At 39.3% G+C, this 26060-nt stretch overlaps 1 protein-coding gene across 3 annotated transcripts in view; it reads right to left on the bottom strand.

Moving 5' to 3' along the window:
* The window catches only part of SCAF8 (SR-related CTD associated factor 8), a 153815-nt gene extending 133927 nt beyond the window's left edge, over positions 1–19888 (bottom strand). For all 3 annotated transcript variants that reach the window (XM_048297285.1, XM_048297284.1, XM_048297283.1), the window contains exon 1: positions 19499–19888. In XM_048297285.1, coding sequence (XP_048153242.1) covers positions 19499–19528 — 30 coding nt within the window. In that variant the 5' untranslated portion in view covers positions 19529–19888. The remainder of the gene's footprint in view (positions 1–19498) is intronic.
* Between the last annotated feature and the right edge of the window lie 6172 nt (positions 19889–26060).

Here is a 26060-nt window from a genome sequence, read left to right as displayed (position 1 = left end):
ACTGTAAGAGTAAACAGGATCACACAGTGGAAAGGATTAGACAATCTTAAATATAGGTCATGTTCCCCCACTTGCTTATAATAATTTATCACTGACGATAACAAGTAGATATTCTTTCTTCATATTTGAGTTTCCAAGAGACAAGGATTTGTTCTCCTTCCAAACATGAGGCGCTCTTTTTTTTATACTTTCCTGTCAAAACTGGTTTTAACCAAAACTTCCTATAGCTGCCAAAACACAAAGTGAAAAAAATTGGTTTGTCCATGCATAAGTGTCTGTCTTCTCAGCTTGAAAGGATTTCCATTACAACTGTAAAATTACAACCAGTTAACAGCTAGACATCCATTCTTAAAACAACTGTTACTACTTCTCACTAATGCTAATAGTTGTTGCAAAATATTCTGAATTATTTCTGTACTGCTCATACAACAAAAACCAATACATTTCTAAAATGTAGATATATGAATGCTCTTCACCACCATGAGGGAAAGGGAGAAAAGAGGCAAAACCCCAAGAGTCTCAAACCAGTTTCTTCTCTGTTTTATAGCTCACTGTTCAGCTTCCAGTTACTCACGGGTAATTACCAAAACGTAATCACTCATCCTGGCTACTGTTTGGCTGGATGTTGTGCAACTACAGCTAAACTACTTCTGGGAACACTACAGCACCAGAAACTTTTTGTTTATATACTGTTTCTTAGCAGAGCCAGTTTGGGCATTCCTGGTCAGCATTCTCAAGCCCGAAACACTAATTAGTAAAAGCAAAAACAATTACAGGTATGTGTGTGACGTCAGCCTAGATTCAAGAAGCCACCTTGACAATCTAAGAGCAATCCCAGATGAGACTGGCACAGGAGCTCCTTCACCTACAACACACACAGCTGTAAGGAGGCAGAACCACTGACTCAGGTAGACAGTCACAGGGACCACAGCTGACCAGGCCATCAGCTTTGAAATAATCCAGGCTTTAATGGGGCAGTTCAAAGTATCAAGGAGGCCACTACACAGGACTGGGAAACAAGAAAGAGCTGCACACCACTGACACCTGAGACATCAGCTGTGTGCAGTCAGGTATCTTAACACCACTTATCAGGAATATGCCAAAAGCCAAAAGGATAGCATGGGCTGTTGCTAACATCCCGTTACTTTATTCCAGGTAGCAAAGAGGCAAATTCAGCATTAAGGACTGAACATCCAAGGGGGAAAGGTGGTGGTGGTAAGGAACCAATAAAAAGAGTAAAACTCAGCACTTCTGCAGAGAGAGGCTTTTTGCGTAATGGATACACCTGTTACAGATTTTAACAGCTATTTAAAAAAACCCCACAGATCCCAAATTTAGCACCTGAAAGAAGCAAAGAAAAGAAAACACTCTTCTAAATTATTTTTCTTTAATTGTCTTCAAGAAGCTTTTCATTTACGGTAAAACATTTCATTTTGAAAGTTTATTCACTTGGAAAAACTGGTGATTGCCTTGACCCAGATGCAGAAGGACCATGCAGTCAGCCTTGTTCAATACAGAGTTTGCATGGGCTCTTTCCTCAAGCCCGTCAGGCTCCTTCTGGATGCCATCCCTTCCCTCACACGTATCAAATGCACCTCAATACTGAGGTTGCATCCAATCCCACGGTTTTAAGTCATCAAAAAAGATATTACATAGTATCTATCCCAGTGTGGACCCCTGAGGGACATCACTTCATACTGGTCTCCATTTGGACACTGTAGCCATTAACTACAACTCTTTGGATGCTGACATCCAGCCAGCTCTTTATCCACCAAACAGTCCTTCCATCAAACCCATTTTCTCTACTGCTAGGCTGACCAGAGAAGCAAGACTTGGTTGCCTCCCTAGTAATGAAAGCTTCTAGTTTTGATCCAGCATAGATGGTTTAGGACACTTGGAATTTGAAGAATAAGGAGTTAGACATACATGTATTATTTTTTTAATTTGTGCTTATATCCTAGGTCAATTTTTCCTGTAAGCCCTTTTGTACAGATGTTTAGTTAAACCAGTTTGCTCTCATTAAATCCTGCTCTTAGTTTTGTAAGATGCTCACGCTCATTTGCAGAAGGTAACTGCTTGCCCTCACATAAAACAAGCCTTTAAATAAACCAGAAGACAAAAAAGGCAACACAGCTAAATAGTAAAGTCAAGGAAACTCTCTGAAATAAAATTATACACTTCAGAAGATCAGTAATAATATTCAAAGGGGATGGGAAGGAGTGGGAGTGACCATAAAATCTGGCTGGTAATGTACATGCAAAAGACGGTGCAATCAAGTTTGAGAAACAAACAAGAGAAACCATGAAAATCAGCACTTTTCAGGAGAGAGAAGGAATAGCAAATCTATTAAAGTGTTTCTCCAGGACAATCAGCACTTAGAGAAGGACTCATAGGAGATAAAGCCCTACAGCAAAAGAACGCCTCCCCCTCCTCCCCCCTTTTTTTTTTAAGCTCTACATACTAAGGAAAAATTGATTCCACACCAGAATCCTCCTGAAGTGTGTTTACAAGAAGGTAAATTTCCACATTGTGAAAAATAATGAAGTATTAGAACAGAATTGAAGAATGAAAAACTTGGTAGCAGCTGTGATTCATGAACTCTCATTTAAAACAGTCTCAATCTTACAGCTCTGAAAGACAGGAAAAGCAACATGAATTTCTGACAAGGGTTCAAGGGAAGAACTAGGAAACAATGGATCAGTTAGGTTAAATGTTTGTACCAAAAAAAATAGCACAAATTACTTGAAATAGAAGTATTAGTTGACACACAGAAAATTCCATGCAGCTGTTCTAAGGAAAAGACACATCTCAGCATACTGTTCTTCTCTGAAAGACTCTATAAGCACAGTGAGACCACCTGGACTACCAAAACACATTTACCAAAGATCTCTCACAAAAGGCTCCACAGAAACCAAGCTGTCCTAAGCCAGCCCTTGCATAACAAAAACCCCAACCAATTACTCCTTAAATACAGCCAGCAAATAATTTGAATGAACAGTCATTTCGTGCATGGTAAAGGGAAGTCCCAAGAGAGCCCACTTTTGCCTCCACTGTCACCTATATTCTGGTTAGGACAAAGTCAAACTGTCAAAAGCTGAAGAGGAACATCAGCGACACTACCGAGTAATAATCAGGCAGACAAATTCAGCACAAGTACACACACAGTGGACACTGGCTTTGAAGCTGGCTATTGCCATCCAGCAAAGAGATCTGGTGATAGGTGAGAGATTGCATTGAAGATATCAACTCAAGAGTAAACCAGAAAAATCTCAGTAGTAAATGCAGTAAATGGACGTTCAGACTCACATTATTTAGGTGATGATACTAACCTACAGGGCACTCTCGACTCTATATCTCCAAGGCTGGCATGAAATCATTAGAGATAACTAAAACTGTGGAGAAGCTTTTAAGCGAAGAACAAAGGTTCTTCAGCAGGTGAACAGGATTACTAAGGGGAGGCATATGTCAATACAACCTCAGTAGTGAGGATCAGTTGGGAAGGATGGAACCCGAGGAGCAAACCACATGAGATGAGCAGGGAACAAGCAAGAGTCAGGCTGGTGGATGTGGTTCCAGATTGCCCACTGTGGTTGTCCTTAGCCTGGAAGGCCAGCTCTGGCATGCCTTAGAGGGAACTGACTCACCCCTGAACTGTTACCATGAATTTGCTAAGTCTGTGCCCTGATACCATAATGAAACACACCCACTCTTTTAAATAACTGTATAAATTGCAGTCAGCTATCTGTATGTTAGTATAAAATGTAGCTCTCCATATAAAAGATCTTATTCAAATGAAGCTTGAGCCTTATCACATCAGGCAGCTGCATTTTTTTTGCAGTAGTAATACAGTTCATTTCAGAGGGTCGAAAGTGAAACACTGTAATCTTCAAGTGTCAGATGAAACCAGGAGAAGTTTCAGAGGCTTTGAAACAGGCTAGTTCACATTTACAAGCTGGAAGAACAAAGAAAGGGAGCAGACAGAAACCTTTATGGAAACTTCAAATAAACATGCTTTAGAGCTGAGCTACCATATGATTCTGTGAATTATGAAGAAAATCTGTCATTTACTAGCCACTTGCTTCTTTTCTGAATAAAAATCAACTCACATGAAGCATTTGCTCAAAAAGACAAAAACTGATCAGTATCTTTAGATGTTTGATTACTATTGAAAGATATTTGACCACCGACTAAACCTGTTTTTTCTAGTTATCTTCCTAAGTTCCCTGTTGTAAAGATTTGCAAAGTGAAAGTATTTGCACCATTTCTTATGTGAAAACCCAGTAAGTACAGACATTTGCTGTTGAAATCTGAGGCATTGCTGTGGAAAGCACCACAGTTTGTGGAGTCTCTTTAAAATGTACATTAAGAATTTCTCTCCAAACACTACACATCTATCACCTGCTGGTGATGTACGTACATAACAAAACCTAATTTAAAAACCACCTTAAAAGTTGATGGATCAATGTATTTTTCCTATTCGTTTACTAACTGATTTTGACCAGAAAAAGAATATGCTTATCTCAATCAACCCAAAATTTATCTCCAATCTATCCTACGGTCTAGGGAGAGGAAACAGTCTCCTGATACTTGCCCAGAAAAGAGCACTGCTCCAGTGATCTATGTATTCACCCAAGAGACACTCTGACACAGACTCTCCTAAGCAGTCACCACAACACAAACACAACATCTGGGAGAATGCTGCTTCAGTTAAGATGGAGTGACTTGGAATAAACTGACAGGTTAAACCTTGATTAAAAAAAAACCCAAAACATCAAAACTGCAAATATCCATTAAAAATTTATACTAAGCTTTTTTTTGTACTGTCCATTCTTGAACTATGGCACATTACTCAGACAATTAAAGGTGAGACATTCCCCTTCTAAATGTAGATGGCATTATCACACAAAGATAAGGAAGGAACAAAGACTAAAATTCTACAGAATGGGAAGGGGGGGACAACGGAGGACGAGGCCCCTGTTATGTGTTACACAATCAGTGACAAGTCACAAGGAGTCTGACTGTACTGGTAAGGTAAACCATTCTTAAAGTCTTAGCTCAGGTTTTGAAAAAACAAGTGTTAAATTATTAAGTTAGAAAGAGCATTAATGCATGATTCCCATACGACCTTTTGGGAATAAGTTTATTTTCCTCTGAGAGAAAAAGCATAGCCAAAGTAAAGAGAATACTTTCAAGTTACTGTAAAAAATGCCAGTGTTTTTTCCAAGTCAGCACACTTAATAGTAGCATACATTTGATTTCAATGCCAGCGAACATTTAATGATCTATCAGTTTATTCTAGAAAGCTGTGGACAAGACTCTATACTGCCTCAAGCATTCTAGATGACTGAACATGCTCAGCTCCAAATACATTGCCAACAATACAGGAAACTACAAAGTAAAAATGAACATTAATCTTCTCAACCCATTTATAGCTAAAGAAAACACCAGATTAAATTAAGAGTGAATTTGTGTGGGGGGAAGTTGTTTCACGGGTTTTCTGTGTGATGATTCTATCCAACCATGTCCTACACACACTGGCATTTTGATAATTGGGTAGGGGACAATCAGTAAACTTTTGATAGAAGTATGCATGCTTATTTAAATACTGAATATAAATCACAGGAAAAGCTTACAGGGAAGACCTGAATCTGAATGCCACTTCAGGGACAAAATGAGTCCACAAAGATATACTTACTACAAATCCTAATCTGTCTCAATGAAAGTAATTCCCAGGGTCATATTCTTGCAAAGAATCAGATGACAGCCAAGTGTCCATGTAAGGCACATAACAGCTCATTACACAGACAGCATTGGAAGTCTTAAAGATGATCAAAGTTGTAGTGTTAAAGGTGGATTCTAGGACTATTTCTAAGCCTGTTTTGTTACTGTCTGAATTGTAAAAATAAATGTTGCTCTAAGTTTGAATTGTTTGGTTGTTGTCTCCTTACTCCTCTTCCTTTTCTTTGTGCTAAGGCATGGTAGAAAATTCATTGCTTTCAGATGATAACACCAGTTCAGAAAAAAACCTAACAGAAACAGCCTTCAACAGAGGATGTTAATGAAAGCTAACATGCAGTTGTTCTTTTAGTGATACTTTGTTTGCAGATTATTTTAGTCACCTGCAAACTACAGTTCAGTGATTCCTGAGACAGCATCAACTGATATTTTCATAAAAATCTCTGAATTCCCTCCATATAGGGAATTCAAATCTATTTATTTTTCCGTACATGTAAACCTTCAGCATGTGCAACATCTTTTAGCAAAAGTGCATAGTTTAATCAAAACCTGTGCAAAGACACTCCCTTTTCTTGATTTGAACCTGTGCTCATTAGCGACACTGGATTTACTCAGCTTCTGCACTGGAAAACAATGATTTGCCCCTTCTGTATCTCCAGTACAACAGATCCCTATACCCTCATCTTCCAGTCACCTCTGTTCCAGCCTGAAAAGAGTACTGATATTTAACAATTTCTTATACAGACCTGTTGCATTTCTTTGACTCTTTTGTCCTCTGTAGATACAGTTCTGCCAACATGGTCTTATGAGGTACAAACCAGGCAGCACGTGGAGTAAGATAAAATGGTACAGGCAGTATAGTGACTTTCTGTTTCTTTCCTACTAGTTTCCAGGACTCTTAACTGCTATTATGACTACTGCTGATCTTTAAACAGGCATTTCCATTTTAGTTGCAAGATTTTATTAATTAACGTATGATATAATTTCAGTGCCCATAAATCCAGGGCTGCCTTTGTCATACTCTTTACCAACCTGCACTACCACATTTAACTTTATGAAACTGCAGGCTGCCATCTAACAGTACAGCAACATCCTTTTGCAATCCCTTCAGTACCAACATCCTGCATAACTTAATACCATCAACAAACTTTTTGCCTCAGAAGACTCCATCATGAAAAAAGACAACAATTTATTTCTATAACTTTTCCCCCATCACCCTTTTTAGCAGTCATCCATCAATGTAAGGATGCACTCTCCATTGCAATTCAACTTCTCAAACTTTTGGGAATGGATCTTCTCAACAATTTTTGGAAATCCAAGTAACACCACCTGATTCTTCCCTGCCCACATGCTTCCTAATTCTCTCAAAGAACTCTCACACATACATTCAAATTATTTTCTTACATAAAAGTCGCAGCAGTTTTTCCTCATTTCATCATATTCACCTACATAATGTTTTAAACAAAATCAAATTCCTCTACTTACTTCTCATCACCTTCAACCGAGGCACCTTGTGTGTTCTTACATTGGGTAAAAATCCAAAAAAAGCCTCAAGACTCAGATTTTAGTATCATATCCTAAAACAAGCACTTCTTCCATACCACTCTCACCGATGCACTCAATCAGTATTATCTGGAAATAGATGGGAAATTGTCCTCACAGTGATTTTGTATACATTTGTTGGTCAATGGGAAAAGTGCCTTTTCCTCACACACTTCCTTCAGAATTAAGAGGTTCAAGTGCAACAAGCTACATGGATTTCCTACAGAAATGTACATCTATGTATCAGGACCAGGCTAGCAATTAAAGCCAATTATATTCACAATTCTGTATTTTCCTCTATCTGATAAAACAATATAATGATTTGTACAGCAAAAAGTAACAATGGTGAGAGCTAAGACACTACATATAAGGCAATATTCCGGACTACATAAAGGTTAACAGCATTATTAATACTCCTTTTTCCCAATATAATTTTAAATAAACCAAGTCCTATTTCCAAACTTAGGAGAAAAAAATACAGGCTTGCTTGAAGATCTTACAAGCCATATGAATTATATGTTGGAACTGGGGGGAAATGTAAAAGATCAGGTATATGCTATACATGAAGCAGAGAATTTCTGCTCTGTATTTTTTTTCTTTAACTCTGTTAGGAAAAGTGGTCTTTAAGAGAAGACTTACTGAAAAGGAATTTATCCGCGTATTTCAAATTTTCATCATTCAGTAACGTAAACAATAGTTTTATCATTTAAACCATCACTGAAGAAGTACTTAAAGTGAAATCTACTGTAAATACATGTAAAAATCAAAATAGCTGTAGTTTACAAGGCAGTACTACATGATGCTAAGCTACAGCCTAAAGCTTCTCAAGTGAAGACTAGACATCATGCACACGAACTTACATCCCCCAAGGATGGGCAGTCGCTTACAGAGCAAGTTACTACGGATACCCATGGAAGGCAATGGCACACTGCACTACTACAAAGCTCAGCACTCACTTCCAATGTCTTTCAGTGCTCTTATTTAATAGGCAAAAGAGCCAGACAGCTGTTCCTGAACCAAAATTTTGAATAAAAAATAGAAAAAAGTACTAACTTCATTAAAATTAAAAAAGCTTCATAAATAATACATCCTTTCTTTTTATACCTCTGCCATATCCTATAAAGACAAGAAAAGCAGCTAGGAAATAATTTTTCATATGATTTTGCCACTAGAAGGGTTGAAAGTTGTGAACAGCTCTAGTCTCATGTGATACAAAGGAAGAGATATTCACACAGACAAATCTCTGTAACACTGATACAGCAGCTAAAAGAATAAACATTTCAATGCTGATATTCCAGGACTCAGCCCATCTCTTAAGTATGAGATTATGACCAGTGTGAGGGATATCAGTTACAAACCTCTCTACAGAAATATTTTTAAAGTCTTCTCTGGTTGCTACCAGGACATAACACTAAAAAGACATCAAATAATGACATGACACTGACCAGACATCATATATACTAACAAGTATCTACAATTTCAATACAAAAAAACCCCAAAATAAATATTTAGAAGTCAGCCAAACACATACTATTTTAATAAATTAGGTTAACTTCTTTCATATTTCAATGGCATTAAAATAAATCAAATCCAATTGTTTATACAGAAGTAGTCACTGAATTGCTTACCAAATATTAATAACACCACACTGTAAAGAACAAGAAAAGAGCACTGTCATTTATTGCTTTAAAGCTAAGGACACTTATCAACAAATTTCTATTAGGTACATTTTACACACTCTCCAGAAATTTAATTTCTTGGAAAAGTTGCTCAAATTGCATGCCCTCATCTCTCATTGAGTAGGATTTTAACTTGATGCTGGGTAGGACCTACCTATGAGAACTGTTATTTAAACCCTGTCAGCACTTTGTTACTCTCTGAGCTGCACATAAAATTAGGTTAAAATATACACCACAGATGTGCATGCAGAATGACCAGAATGACAGATGCTCCTTTCAGCATAAGGTATTTCAGTTTGGAGGAAAAAAAAAAAAAAATTATATTCTTCCAGTAATCAACCAAGATGAGTTGCCAAAATCCAACATTAAAAAAGTATAGAATGAGAGGGCTTCAAAACAACAACTACCTCAAAACAACCGTTTTCAAAAACAAAGTCCATGACACGTGGTTTTAATTAACTAATTTAAAATAGTAGTCAATTTTCGTGATATCTAAGTGCATATTCCTTCAAAAAAAATTTAAAAGCAACCAAGGACACTCACCTGAAAAATTCAGCCCCTCCCTACACATAAGCTGTATTATACAACCCTGTTTATGTTTAAAAAGGACATTTAAATATTCATGCCAACTGCTGTACAAGCAACTAAGTGAAGTAAGATGCAAAGGTAATACGGCAGTCCCTCCAGCCCATCACATACCAGCCCACCAGAAGTCAGGTGTTACCACCACTGCATTTGTGTACTGCTTCTCTTACCTCTCTAGGCTTAAGGAAACACAATTATGACTTTCAAGTTTACTGAACCCAAACAATTTGAGATGGAATGACAAAATTCCATTTTAGTTTTCATATATTTAAGCCACCAGCCCATTTACAATTTTCTTTAAACCCCCACCATTACTCCTTTCAAAGAGAGCTTCTAAGTTCTCTTGGTACAGTCTGCTTTGTACAAATATGAACATAAAACTGGAATTTAAAGAAACCACCTGGATTTGACTCCAGTCTCCTGAACTCCAAACAACTGCAAAACAAATGCTTACTTCCAGTAGTGTCTAGAACATACTCCACTTGCTCTTAGCCTTTTATAAGTCATAAAATACAATTCCCCTTTTTCTCTTCATAGTAACTTGGGGTGTTTACTGCATGGGAACAAAAAGCTTAGAAAGACCTAAATGGACCAAATGAAATAGGTAGGTAAGAGTGAGCACTTTACCAATGCCTGAACTCCCAATAAGAGAAAGGAAGGATTGAACAAGATAAAAGAGTACCACACATGAAAACAAGGAAAATAACAGGAGCATTTCACTTCATGCAATTTTCTCATCTTTCTTGCCATATGGCTAATTTCCATCATTAACATTTTATCATTATTATATAGATAATTCTAGATCACCAAGAGGAAAACTGATCAGCTTCTGTCCCAATGTCAGTCTCCACAGATTTCCAGACGTGAGCTTGGGGGCTGCCCACACTGGCGAAGTACCCTCTGACCTTGTTCCAACGCACTAGTTTGGTAAAGTGCGGCACAACACGGAGTTAAAAGCCTTAGAGAAGTCGAACTACAATCACACCTCTCCAATTCTGAGATATGAAATATAGGAACAGATCTTAAACATTTTGAAAATCAGACTCTCACATTTTCTCTGCCAACTGTTTTTAGAGCTCATGACAAGAACTGTCTTGTTGTGTTGATTTCAAAATATCTCTCTGGATGTAGTTTAAAACCCCTGCATTCACAATGAAACTTACTGATTTAAAATTAAAAAAAAAAAATAATCACAGTTTGTATTGGATTGAATTTCTCCAACCAATATATTTGTCATATAAATGGTCTCATTTCCTGTTAAATGCTTAAGTGCTCCACTCCACTCTTGTGAAAATTAAGAAGCAAGTGGTTACTACTGCATATCTGTTAACCAAGTTACGAAGATCACGTTACCTGAAGCTATTCCTTTTCATGCGAACCATCTTTGTTTTATTAATATGTGCAGGAGATTTGGTATTCTGAAAGACTTTGATTTGATCAGGTCTTTCCACTGGCTTCCAACAATCTGGTTAATTTATTCTAAGCTCTTTGGACTTACCCTCTGAAAAAGCCAGAAACATTTTAAGTATGGTTATTTCTCTTTCTAAAACTGCAATCACATCAGTAGCAAAATATTAGAATTGCATTTTTATCTATCGTACTAATTTCTATATTATACACTGAGAGCTCCATAAAGTCCTGCCACATGGCCAACATTTTTAAACCAACCATTTTACAGTGAGAGCAATTTACAGTATTTTGCACTTTAGAGAGAAAAGACAAACTATAGAATAACAGTGGTGGAAAGCAAAGAATGCACATAATTAATTCTACGTAAGTTTTTGAAAGTAACTAATAAATGCTGAAGATGGAGAACAAAAAAAAAGTAAGGAACCCTTACCACTCAACTCTAAACTAATTACTTGGAAACACTGAACCCTAGACTGAACCGCACAAAATGACAGATATTCTAAATTACCTTTCCCAAAAATGCACGCTATTTCAATAATAAATTCCAATTCAAATATGTAAGATAGCTATTCACTTCCTTGCATAACGGCAGTACACCTTGGTCAGCTGTTATAATTTTTTATAAAGCACAATTTCCTTCAATCTTTCAAAACCAATGTTATAAACAGTATCTTATAATAAACAAGCTCAAGGCTACCAAAATAGGTGGCTTCAACCTCTCAGGTGTTGTTACCCTCCACTGTTTTACTGCTCAGCCACTATCCACACAAACCACTCCTCTTTTCAGCTCTGCCACTCCTCTCTGGGGCACTTCTTCTTTCGTGCCTTCATTTTAAATGGGAACCAGAACACTCTCTGCCAACCCTCAAAACCATCAACAGCAAACACATTAACAAAGGTGCCAAGCCTCACCTTCCACACATGTAGTTTAGTAAATGAAACACGCACATTATATTTCTGGATGTCAAATTATCAGCCACCCACTCATATAACCAAAGACAGGAGAAAAGAACAACCTCATGCAAACAAAAACCTTGCCCAGTAAAACCAGCTATGTAGGCAAACTCTTGCAAAAATAAGTGGAAAGAAAATGGTCAGTTGTTGCATATCCGTAGTGGTCACTTTTCTAGAAATGCCAGCTCACTTGCCAAATGCCTAACAGCAGAAGCAGCGGGCTACTACAAGAAATACGCATTTCTGGTAGGGATAAATCTGATGGAGAGAGGGTCACGGTGACAGTGCACTCATTTCTTCTTACTTCTTCCAAATGTTTGCAACTCATTTTAAAGTCTGTTTATAAAAATGTCTCCTCCTGATCATATGGCAAGAACAGGTAAAAATGAGTACTCGTACAGAAGTAGCTGGACATTGTGTTTTTGCCTTAAAGAACATGTACCCTGAAGTGTAGAAGCAGCTCCTGAATAAAGTTAATAAAATTACCTACCTGACTACTGCTGTTGTCAGTGCTCCTGGAGAAATACTGCAGAAAAATAGATCCAAAGAAGTGAAGAAATGGAAGAATAGAAATACACATGCAACTTACAAAAAGTTCAGAAACAGGAACCAGGACCAATATTGTTTTGAACTTTTTTCATTCAAAGCCAAGCTCACTGAAATCTGGATGCACATATGAACAGCCAATTATGCACCACTGTCCCAGGCCTCACAATGGAGTTACACCAGTGGTTGCTGAGGCCACGAGTGTGGGCTCTTAACCAAGGCTGAAGGAGCCATTCAGGATGAATATTTTGGTGGCTGTCCAGAGGTAAAATGATGAACCAATTTTACAGACAAGAAAATAGAAGACTTCTTCCTAAGTGAAAAAGGATCAATGTGAGAGTAATTTAAGTATCTCAGAGTATTTTAAGACCTGCCTTATCAAAAACTTTTGTTCTGAATGGTTTTTTTTCCCATAAGAAAGCCATCTGGATTACCAGACACTACTTCTACAACTGCCACAGGAAAACAAGACTGTTGTTCATAGAATGGTTTGGGTTGGAAGAGAATTTAAAGGTCATCTAGTTCCAACCCCCCTCCTATGGGCAAGGACACCTTCCACCAGCCCAGGTTGCTCTAAGTCCCATTCAACTTGGCCTGGAATGCTTCCAAGGATGGGGCGTGACTAAAATAGTGGCAAACTCAAGTAAGACTTGTTAAGATAATTTCAAGTACTCTGTTAAAGATTGTGGCCCCAGGTATAATCTTGGTAAGCAGGTGACAATCAAAGGATCTAAAGTTATGAGAGTTAAGAAGCGTATTTGTTTAAACTGCAAAATGGCTCACTGCTTTCCAAATGAGTAGCAAATAGGATTGATACTTGTAACTATCCAGTTACAGCTCCAGAGTGTTTGCAGAACCTGGAGATCTACACAACCATTCCAGGCTCACAAGGATCTAATCTAGATCAGTTTAAGAACAAATTGAAAGTCTACGCATCTAAGACTCAAAACCTATCAATGTTTGTCCTATATTCCTTCACTAAAGAAATGAGGTTCTTGAGCAAGACATGCACCAAAATAAAACCAAACCCTAACATTTTGGGCCTTTAACACACACCTGCATGATCATGTCTTTCAAGGCCAGAAGTCAAGGTTCTATGGCTGGTGAAAATCTAAGGTCAGATCAGTCTTTAAAAGTGTGATATTAAAACTGCAAATATTTATTCAGCACACATGGAGACATTTAACCAGGTGAACATCAACTTACTATTTACTGTATCTTGAAGAGAAAAGGACTTCCTTTCCCTATACTCTTTAAAAAAATAGTTGAGAGCCAGCAAAGTTCAACTCTTGCTGGGAAACAACACAGTAAAATACTGACGTTTCACTGGTACTGCTCCTAATGTCCCTGAGAGCAAACAGGAAACTAACAAATTCTTACATATTTTGTTGCATCTTAAGGGAATTCATATAAATATTCACGGTTTTTTTTCTCTGAGAAACACTACAGGATTATACGGCAAAATAAAATGGAAGACATTTTTCACATCCACCCCAGAGGTTAAGAATGAAAAACAGAAACAACTTTTCAGATGTATGAATGTCAACATGCAGATGCACATATCACTTCTTCTTCTGACAAAAGACAAAAGTAAACCAGAAGCTTGCATCCCAATTTGCTACAATAAAATTTAGAAGTATCAGACTGTAAATGGGATATCAAATAAACAAAAGGAAGAAAGCTTTAAAATTATCACAGCTGCAGAATCCTTCAAATAGCAGAGGATATAAAAGATATTCTTTTTTATGGCTAGTAAAACATAGTGACAGAGAAGAAAAAAATAGATACAGGTTTTCTCATTGTCACAGCATAGTCAAAAAAAACCCCTGCAGATGTTTCAGGTGCTTCGGCCAACATGAAACATGCAGCAGAATCCAAGAAAAGTATCTTGACAGGGAGTAGCTTATGTGTCTTTTCACTGTTCCTTAACATAACTGCTACTATCTACTTGCAATCATGAAAGCCCTGGCTGCTCATTTTAAAAAGCATCCCTTTTTCCCCCACTTTCCCCAGCTATTCAGCATCAATCTCTATTTAGCATCTTCATGAGGCATACTATTTAGCTTTTTTTAGCATCAACTGGCATTCTTTCATGAAAAAAGCCACCCCATTGACTTAGAATATGTTATTTAAATAAAGTAGTTGGAAATAGAATATTTGGTTTAGCCTTCTGTACTTTTATGCACCCATACTCCAATGCTTGGTATTTAAAATGTGGGTCATTTCCAAGGGTCGCATTTCTGAAATTGCAGACCACTGAACTGTTCCTCACTGACCCTTAAAACACACCTTCCAAAGAATTGTCATGAAAATGGTGGCCAAGATAAAACGAAGTGCAAATGACGTATAGAGACAACAGCATTATCAGTAAATGATCAGCATCTGCTATGTCCCTACCACTGATCAAATTTCTGAATGACAAGTGAACCCAAAAGTAGCAATAGGCACTTTATATATAATCTTACTTGACTCTTAAAACCATTATGCACACCAAAAGCTCAGTGTACTTTATGATGAACTATGCAAGGACAACCATTTTCATTGTCAGTAACAGGTGAACCTAGCAATGCTGCAGAAGTTTTTATTATGACTCTCACACCGTAGAAGATATTTAGGTAACGAGAGAAAAAGCACAGGAACCCACATCACTTTAAACAAACTGTAATCACTGCCTTAACCTTACAGCACTTTATGTGCATCCTCATCTTTAAACACTTTAAGATGTAGGATATTCCAAGTCTTCATGATGACACTTGGTTTTCTATTCAACTCCCTTGTATATGAAAGTATCAGCACCCAACTGTACAGACAAGAGGAATTGAGCTTTTCATACAAGACACACTCAAGTGAACAAGGCATTTACGAAAAACACATGACTTTCTTGTTCCCGAGTTCCAAGGGACTAGCTTTGCCTTATTCTATTTTACCTTTTTTTAAATATACAATTGTCCTTTTCTCAATTGCCTCTACAATGTCATAATATACTGCCTTGCCTGACAAGTACAAATACAGCTGAAATTTGTAGCACTGGATGTCAACAACTATTGTGCATTGGATTCAGTGTAAATTCCAAATCCAGATATGCTATCAAACTCTCCTGAGTAGGTTTTACCCTTACTAACCTTCTAAATGGCTGTAAATCAAAGATGCAAGTACCAGTATCAGCAACTCAAAATGAAAACAATATTCAATGATTTGACCAAAGCATGCATAGCTTAAGCAGGAGATATTTTTGCTTTGTTTCTAAAAAGAATGCAAAACCAAAGATATCAGTAAACACCATGAACAGCAAGACTTGATGAAGCTCATACAAGGAGAGATGTATGCCTGTATGTGAGTAGAGATATTGATAAGCATTAAATTATTAGAAACATTATATTTAAATGAAACAGATCAGTGAATTACTATTGCAGCTTTTAAAAAAAAATATATCTAAGTCGAGTATGCTCTTTTCAAGATTTCTATTATTTAATTCTTACAGATGCCGTTATAACGGCTACACAAAGCAAACTTCAAATATACAAATACATTTTTTTTGTATTTAAAAATGAATCTGCGATCTCCGTTCCCCCTAAAATAAATTACAATCCTGTGACTATTTATGTGGCTTTAAAATTATTTACATTTATTCTACATAGTAACATAGAAATAAATTTTAAAATAATTAAATGTGTTTCAGAATTAAAACATCCACTGGTCTCCTTTTCCCACACTTCTCTGAACACAATCTTCACATTATAAAGTGAAAAATAATTTAGCTTGCCACTGCAAAAAGGACAAGTATTGCAAGAAAACTGTGGAGTATAGCACCCAAAAGCAACTTCAAGTACAGTAACTGAAAGCAATGTGAGAATGGCCTGCTAGAGTTGATGATGACAGCAGGACTTTAACACTGAGCTGACTATATAACAAAAACTGAATTTTAATTACATACATCTGCAATTAAATCATTGTCATCTGAACTCTGGAACTGTGAGGACACACATGCTTGCATCTAGTCCATTTCAATTCCTCTTTAACCAAATACATTTTACAGAACATATAGAGAATTTGAAACACTTCAGACATTTTCCTCTGTCAAGACCTGTTCTTGAATCTGATTTTGTGCTTTACTGAAAAAACTCAGGGCCTGAACTCAGGCCTGGAGGAAAATGACTCTGCAGCGGTAAGTCTTCATGGTGCCAACTGTAGCAAATGATAAACTCTGTGCTACAAAACATTGCAAATTACCTTAGCACTATACTAAGTCAGTTGTATATTATTCCAATTTTCATCTGCCAAGCAGTTTTAATCAATTAGGAAAACGTCATGAAACCAATACTGAGCATGCTGTATTTAGGAGCTTGATTATTTCTCAGCTTTAAATTTACCTTTCCCAAGACTTTAAATGTTAGGGCTAATTTTATATATACAACTAGGTACAGCACAGACAATGATACGTATCATCACTAGACATTGAACAGATTTCTGCAATAGCCATCATTATTTCCAGTAGTTACTGTTCAAATAAACTTGAAATTCTTCTTTCTAATCAAATTAGTGACGAGCCTATTTTAGGTACTTCAATCCTGACTGCCATATAGGATAGTTACAATACAAGATACTGCTCAGCTCACATACACTTTTGGAGTAAGCTATACTCCCTAGATGGACAGCTGCCTTTATTTTAGCTTCACTGCAGAATCCAAACACAACTCCTTCCTTTAAAAAAAACCCACCCAAACAAAAAAAAATCAACCCCAGAAGTACCCAACCTGCAGACTTAAGTGTTTAAATGTATTGGAATGTTCTTTCTACAGCGTCATCTGGTTTTCACCAGTAAGTTATATAAACTGTTGTAAAATTATTAACTGAATGCAAACTGCATAAAAGAAAGTATGGTAAAAGTTTTAATACTATTTAGTCTGTCCCATCTGCTGCTAAACTTAATTTACATCTATTTCAAGCCAAAAAACTCTAAAACAGAATTCAGACATTGGTTCTGGAGCTTAACATGACCTTAAACATAATATAAACAAAGAACAGGATTTTACAAGTGAAGTACCAATATTTTCTAAGTTAATCAAAACCATTTAGGAACAGCAATGTATAGACTCATACACTTTAGCTAATTTAAATATTTAGTGATCATTTCACAGTTTAAGTTGCAAGGTGTGGACAGGTAAGTTCAACCTGAGACAATGACGGAAAGTTAAATTAAAGTCAAGTTCTGCACTGGGTACAGAGGTGTTAAGAGTGGCTAGTGATGACACTTGGGATTCCTTAACTGTAGCAAGTCTTGCACCATTTACTTCCAGGATCAGGGGTTTGTTTAGTCATGGCATCTTTAGAACCTTCCCATCACGGTAGCCCAGCATTCAAATACAAACACAGGTTATTATAGATACTGTCTATTTATAGCACAGCAGATAAGTTGGTCAAAATGACACTGTCAGATATTCTGCATTTTCTTTCCCAACAACCTACTGTCTACCATTTTTTAAGCATTTAGAAAACAAGGCATAATCTAAAGCTCTCCTCTCCAGCACAGCTGCCACCTTAAGTCTCAGACTTAAGTGCTAAGCAAGTCAGTCAGAAGCTGTTTTTCAACACGAAGAGGAAGACTTCTGCTCCTACTGATAGGTAATAGAAAGAAAACGTTCTGAACAACTTAAGATCTTCTGTTCTTGTGACCAGATTCTTCCTTTTCCCCACATAACAATATAGTACATACACCAAACAAATAATGAAATACGAATAAAAGTTTATAGTATTTATTTTTCTTCTAGTGGCCACAATGTGCTTTCTTCTGTTTCAGAATTCAAATCGCATAAAGCGCAACACCTAGAACTGTACATCAGTAAGGGCTGTACAACTGCTCCTGAGTTACCGGAGAGTACCTGCTCATTTTGAAAACCTATCTTACCGTGCTTGTAGAAACAACAACACGGTTGCCATACTGTTCCACCACAGGTCAAATGAAACCATATTATTTAAAATCATTAAAACCGTACTACATCCCTGCTGGGGCTAGCAAGAGGGCAGCTCGGAGCTTCAGCATGCGAGCAGTCCGTATAAGTATACACTGTAACCAGAGCTGATACTTTCTAAGGTCAACAGAAGTTAAAATCCACTTTGCAAGATGTAGGACTCGGTAAGAAAAATATGTACTTGTTTTTCTTGCTCGTACATTAACTTCAAAATATAAATGACACAAACTCTCACAATGAGAGCAACAAAGCAGAGTCGCCACAAGAACCATCCTGCAATAAAATAAACATTAACTCTCGGCACAAAAGAGAAGGCAGGTGCCGTATGAACACACTTCAGCCTATGCGTATGTATGTGTTCTTGGATGCCATAGCCCACTCTCTTCACAATGCTTCAGTGCAGGATCTGAGCTCTGTGCAGCATGTAGGGAATGTCTGCTTCCATCCTGACCACTGCGAATATACTACTCTCAAACAGGGAGACAAACCTCCGGCGCCTTTGTATTCCCTTCCCGAGATTTAAAGCTTAGCTGCACGAGGTGTTGAAGTGCGCGCTGGCGGGGTTCGGATACACAGGTAATTCGCCAGGAGGAAGGGGGTGCCAGGAGAGACGAGGGAAGGCGGGGAAGGCCACAGTCCCCGTGCCCAGCGAGCCTGGAACCCCCCTGCCGCCCAGCGCAGCCTCCTCGGCCGCTGCGTGAAGTTGGCCGGGCATCACCCGCCCCACCGTAGGCCAGGCGCAAGGAAGAGACCTCTTTCTCCTCCTCTTCCCCCAGCCCGCCGCCAGATCTATTCTTCCCCTTCAGCCGCCCCCAGCCTCAAGGCGGAAGGAGCTGGGGGGAGGGGGACGTCTCCATTACCCTCTCCACCCTCCCGCTTCCCAGGGACGGCGACAACGGCCCTTTCCCGCCCGACGCGGAAGGGGAGCCCCGGACCGGCCTGCGGGAGAGCTCCCTCACCACCGCGACCCCCAATTCCCGCAGCCTCCCCGCTGCGAGGAGGGGGCAGGGAAGGCGCCGGGGCCCCGCCCGCTCCCCGGCCCCGAAGAGGGGAGGCCGCCGGGAAGGGGTTACACACCTCGCTGTTAAAGGCTTTCACAGCCTCCATGTCGCGGCGGAGGCGGGAGCCGGGCGGCTTCTCTCCGCTGATGGCGGCCGGGCCGGGCTGGGCCGGGCGGGGGCAAGTCTCGGTCCGTGCGTGCGTGCGCTCCTCGCTCAGGGGCCGCCCGGCCTCCTCTCCATGGCGAGTGGCGCAGGGGGCGGGCGCGGGGGGACGCGGGCCCCGCTCGTTTCCGTCTCCTCCTCGCCCCTCTTCCCGCCCGGCGGCGCCGGCGTTCCCTTCCCTCCCTCCTTCCCTCCCTCCCGCGCTGGGCTCCGGGCGGCCGCGCCGGCAGGAGATGGAGGAACAACGCGCGGCGGCTGCGGCGCGGGCGCCAATATGGCGGACACGCGGGGGCTCCTCGCAGCGCAGCGCCGGAGCGGCGCAGGCGGCTACAGCGCCGCCTGGCGGGCAGCTCCCGCACCCCCGCCCGCGCCACACGGGCGCTGCCGGGATGGCGGCGCGTCCGCCCCGCCCGCTCTGCTCCTCCCCTTTTCCCTGCTCCCCCTCCTGAAACCGGCGGGAAGGAAGGGGTTACGGGAGCGAGGTGTTAAACCTCGTCACAGGGGGCAAATCCAGGAGTTCTTGGGACACCATTTTCGCCATTTCCGGGTCCCCGAACCATTCGCCTCCTCACGCCCCGTCTCCCCCCAACAAGGCGCCGGCGAAACCGGGAACGGCATGCTGGCTTGAAAAAAAGCAACGGGAAAAATAACCAGCGGGACGTAGGAGGGAAAAAAAAAATCGTAATTAGATAAGCCCAAAAGCAATCAGTATAATTTATCAAGAGGAAAGGAGAAAACCCACACAATCGTTATGCAAATCAATCACAAACCCCAGTGCACTTACTACATGAATGTTATATCGACACCAAAAAGTCTCCAAACCCAGCACCAGGCATTAAGGCATTTCTGTTTGACTACCCAGGGTGTATAGCCAGGTTAAGTTTCAGATAGGGTGCACTTCCCCACGCCCCCACCACCATGCCAGACCGGCAGAGCACCTGCCTCTCCCTGAAGCACAAACACCCTGCTTAGCTGAGAAATCCCAGCAGGAGCAGCTCTATCAAACAGGAGACCTTGCTTCCAGGGCATAGATTTTTTGTTCCCTCAAGACACAAAGTCACCATATGACTCACCTTTGACAGGAAGAGCCTCAAGGAGCTCAGAAGCACTGAAGATGAAACCTTAGGTTTGTCTTCAGTGGCTGCTTTCCCCCACTTGGTTATGTTCTTTCAGGTCTACTGACACAGTAGAGATATGACAGCTCCCATCTGAATTGCATTTCATAATTTTCCAGTCACAACTTTAGGTCATGCTCTGGATCTATCCTGCTCTCACAAACGACCCTCAGACCAGAGCCACAAAGGCTCTTCATAGACAGGGAAGATCCCACTTGAGGCCTGAGTCAGTGACTTCAAACTGAAGTGGGCTTTATTCAACAAACAGGGTAACATAAATTAAGGCAAGCCCAACATTGGAGGGAGACCTGGAATCATACAGCTCCATTCTTACAGAAACGAGAGAGATTACTAAGTCTTTGTACAAAAGGAATTGGAAGTTCCTCCTGTCTTACCCCCCCAATAGGCTTACTCAAGAAAAAAGCCCATCTCTAGCAACCATCTTGTTGCAGTATCAGGCCACCAAGAGGGTCAGTAAACAAGAGCAAATATCCTATTAGGATGAGAGGACTGTGTCTGTTCAGACAATTTAAAAAAATGGCCATGGGGTAGGGAGGACACCCAGTAGCAGCCAATACCTGCAAAGTATAATGACTGAATTAGGCTTGGTGACATTTGAATGTTTTTAAACAATTGAGTGAGGCTCTTTGCAGACCTCCTACACAGCAGGAGGTCAAAAGGTAGTTTTCATTTAAAGCAGGGGAGGTTCTGACAACCCAAGAAAAGCCTTTTCCATTGTGAAGATGGCCAAGCAGTGGAGTAGGTTTTCCAGAGAGGCTGTGCAATTTCTAGTCCTTTATGAAGTCCCATGGGATAAAGACCTTAGCAAGCTTCTCAGAGTTCACAGCCTGACCCTGCTTTGAGGCAGAGATTGGACTAGACAAGCTCCCCAGCTCCCTTCTAATCTGAGTGGCACTGGTACTCTAGGAACTGCAGAGCTCAGTGCAACCTTCTGGCAGTCTCTCTTCACAGATGATTCAGGAGAAGCACACTGTGCTTACCGGGAGAGACAAGGCTTCTGTTTTTCTCTTGGTTTTTGTTTGGGTGGTTTTGGTTGGTTTTTTTTTTTTTTGGTTGGGTTTTTTCCTGTGGGAATTAAGAGTAAATAAAATATGAGGAGACAACTCTATTCGATTTATTGCGAAGACTTTACAGGGTACTCATTTTACTACTAGAGTAACTGCTCTAACTATTTACCTTATACTCCTCTGGAAAGCTTACTCAAGTACTGCAGTTACAAACAATCCTCCAGGATCTGGTAACTTCCCTTTTAGGTGAAATTGAAGCAAGACTAGTTTTCCCCAGTAAAATGGATGGAATAACACGCTGCAGAAACTTTGTGAAAAAAGTTTTGAAATTGGGTTCAAAGGAATCACAAGCTACCACTCAGTTGCTTTTCAGGAATATTTTTTTCCAGAAGCATAAAAGTTATTCCAATAAAGGAGGAACCAGAGAAGGAGGGGTAGGATTTTTACACTTAGAGACACATACAAAAAGCTTTGACCTCAAAAGCAGAGTCTGAATTTGTAACTAAGTGGTTCCCCTCTCCCCACATTCAGCCTGCTTTCTGTAGGTCTGTAATAAACATTTAAACAAGTATTTTTACAATTTAAAATATTGAGGTAGCAAAGCCTTTTAACAGCCCTTTTTAATTCCAGCAGTAGAAAGAAGAGCAGCACAGTACATCCTTGATCTGAGAAGGAGCCAGCTGTCATCCAAGAATGAGAACTAGGCTACAGAATGAATACTGAAAAATATCTGCAATTATATTTATATGGTCTAATTAAGCAAACATACCAAACAATGTAACATCTAAACAGTGCTAGTGCAGAAACACTGGCTTATTTTGGGGCAAGGCGGCCTTGCCCCACAAGGCTCTCTAGTTCAGTGACTTGCCCTATCACTCCTAGCACACCAAACCTGGGAGATTTCCAATTGTGCTGCACAGCAGAGTAAGTGCCAGCTTCCTGCACAGCACAAGCTTTCTGCAGTTCCAGTGCTCTGCACAACTGGTCAAACTCATACCAGAAACATTAGTTTTGCAGATGACATCCCGCTTATTTTCCAACATGTCAATGAATTATATGTGGGATTTGCAATGATGGGGCATGCTTCCCATGTGGGTACAAACACCTAGGTTTGCAATTCTGAGAGAAAAGCAGGACTGAATAGATCTTTAGTCTGTCTTTACTTTTTTCCCCCCATAAGAGAAAGTAAAATAGGTATGCTTGCTTTTTTTTATACTTCAGACATGTCCAAATAGAGACTCAATAGATCAAACAAGTGTCATACTGGCAAATGCCCTTAAGAAAGCTGTCATTCAAGTAAGTAGTTCCCTGTTTCCTCTCAGCAGAGGAAACTACATGCAAGTGTCTGGAGGGAGAACTGGTGTTCCAGTTGGCAGAGAACAGAGGAAAATAGATCTGTTATTAGTCACTTGTAGCTTCAGGTAAGAGGATGTCACTCAGTTTCCCTCATACTAACTCCACAATTTTTTTGAATGCACAGCTACAAGTCATCCTCCATGCACCCTGCCCATTTCTACTTAATTTTTCAGTGCATTCTCAAGGACTATCTTACAGTTTTTACTGAACTTTAACTCATTTCTCCCCTCTGTCCTTCTTCACTAGCTCTACCTCATCTTCCTCTTTCATTTACATTTTCAGTTCTCTTTTACTATAAACATTGTAAAAGCTTAAACTCTAACTAAAAAGTATGGAAATAAATTTTCTGTTGAATTTTTCCTTATGTTTGTTACAGATGTGTTCACATAAGGAGCTTCTTTTCAAGTTTTAAAAATTTCAGAGGTTGAAAGAGAATTTTTGAATCATTTGTAACCACACATTACTCATGATAGCCTGATAATTTGGAACTCCAGTTAGTTTACTACGCAGCTCCTTCTGGTCAAGCTTGACTGACTCTTGCACTTATCCAAGCATGATGGTGTCAGACTCTCTCAGCACGACACCACAGAAACAACCTCAAAACAACTTTATTGAAAAAGCAATTGGAGATTTAATTTACAGGCCAGCTACTTCTCTCAGAGGCACACTCTATAAATCTGTTGATTTCAAAGCAAACTGCTTTAATCAGGAAAGGAGAACAGTCTTGGAAATTTCCTTCAAGTAACATTTCTCAGACTTGCCCATAGGAGGTTTGGATAACCTGATGCAAAAGTGTGTTGGCACTACAAGTCACACCAACCTTGGCAGTTTTAATAAGCTTAGCCAGAAAGCATTTACTAATGTTTTCTTATTCTGTGTGGTGTTCTAATCCTGAAGCTTGAACTTTGTGGCATCCTGTTTATTGATTGTAGTGTACAATTACAAGGTAGAACAACCATTGTTTCCTACAGCTGCATAGTTGCATTTAGTTCTGCTCCTAATAGGACAATTATTTTAAAATACACGTCAGACAATGGTTTTACAGTAGCAACTATACCATGCTTGCATCGTTTTAATGTAACAGCAGAACTACAGGGTTAGAAAACCCATGTTTTCAGCTTGCAAATACCATAGAAGACATAAGAAATGTTTTATATTAAATTCCAACTGCAAATATATCCACTTTTTTTTTTTTTAAGGGAAACTCAAATTAGTAAAAAAAATTATGGTTTTTTTTCATTAAATATGTCTATAAAACATATGTACTGAAATTGCCTTGAAGAATTCAATCCCAGCACAAAAAACCTTAAACTTTCTAAAATATACTTAACTATTTCAAGGAAAATTCAAGGATGATTCATTAATAAATTTCAGACATTATAAACAGCAGAAGACTGCTTATTTGGGGTACTGCTGTTTGAGGAGGAACAAGCAAGCCTATGGTCTAAAACCTGAAGAAAGAACATTAGAGATGATCAACTCTTCTACTAAAAAACAAGAAAAAAAATAAAAAAACCTGTTTACTAGCTGTCTTTTTACATACAGGCTAACAGGAATGAGGGCAGACCTTAACCAGCAATTGGGATCACTCCTTCATATAAAGTTACTTTTTCTTTCCTGCTCATGCCGATCAAATTTCCGACTTGCATCAATAAGGCTGCAAAAGCAGAGTTATTTTTCCCATCCTGCTAACTCGGCATAACAAAACTGAGCACAATACACTAAGAATCATTTCCATAATTTCTCTTTACTGTCTCTAACAAATAACAGGAAAATGAGAAATTTTGGTTCAAGCTTTTATAATTTGCTTTGAGTTCAACAATTTAGATTTAGACCATCGCATTCATTATCTTAAAAACCTGCATAGACTTGAAATCAAAATTTTAGCCAATGCTTAAAATGACTTTTTCTATCCAAAGTAGAATGTGCAATACCACAATAAAGACAATAAAAACAGTAGGCAGATCTCATAGGCACAGGCCTTTGCCACAGGTATATATGGAACTGAACAAATTTTTCTGCAGTGGTTGGTCCAGACTCACCACATGCACCTGTACTCTGATAGCTACCAAAGCCTCAATCTGCAGAGGACAAGAAATGAAGGAGTAGCCAAGGTTTATTTTATGCTGGTTAAGCCTAGCAGTCTTCAATGCCTAATTAACTACTGATAAAGAAACTTGAGGAAAGTATTCCACAGAGATGAAATATGCCTCCTATCCCACTGATAGTTTTTTTATCACATTCAGCTGCTAAGCCTGATTTTTACAGTTTCAGACCTTCTTTTCTATCAAGTTATGACCTCATTGCAGTCATATCATGTACACTTTTTTTAAATCTAAAGAGATGGAATTCTTGTGTCATCCATTGCATTTCAATAGAGAGTAATTCCAGTTAGCAAAGTAAATTATTTCGTTGCACTTTCTTCTTCTAGTAGATCTAAGACAGTAAGGCTCAGCTCATTAGCAATTCACACAGCAATAGGAGAGACACCAGAAGCCCATGGTGGTACAAACTATACAGAAAATCTGTTTTCTTTCCAAAACCACGCTTGTGACTTAGAAAAGAACAGCTCAGTCAAAAGCTTTGCACTGGAAATGTTAAATGCGAACAAGCAGAACAGAGATGATTGCACATACACAAGGTGTGGCCCAGCATGAAAGTCCAAGGAATTTTAAATAACCACCACCTTACCCAGGGTGATAAGGAAAACCCTGGCAGAAAAAAAAAATCATTAGCTACTTAAAACTGTTGCAGGAGAAACTTATACAGCTATGCTTTCTATATACTTGTGTGCTCCCATTTCAATATGTTTACTGAAAATATATACTATAATGACAATATTTGCTATTTACACTATTAACTCTGTTTTGTAATAGTGTATGTTCCTGGCATGGCCGTTAGCTTTTTCTATGAACCATTAGATTTCTCTCCAGATGCCCTAGAAAAAAAATTACTCAATTCAATTAAAGTGTATATG

The sequence above is a fragment of the Corvus hawaiiensis genome, chromosome 3 (assembly GCF_020740725.1).
Source record: "Corvus hawaiiensis isolate bCorHaw1 chromosome 3, bCorHaw1.pri.cur, whole genome shotgun sequence".
In the NCBI taxonomy this organism is placed as follows: Eukaryota; Metazoa; Chordata; class Aves; order Passeriformes; family Corvidae; genus Corvus; species Corvus hawaiiensis.
This window is presented reverse-complemented; position numbering and strand designations above follow the sequence as displayed.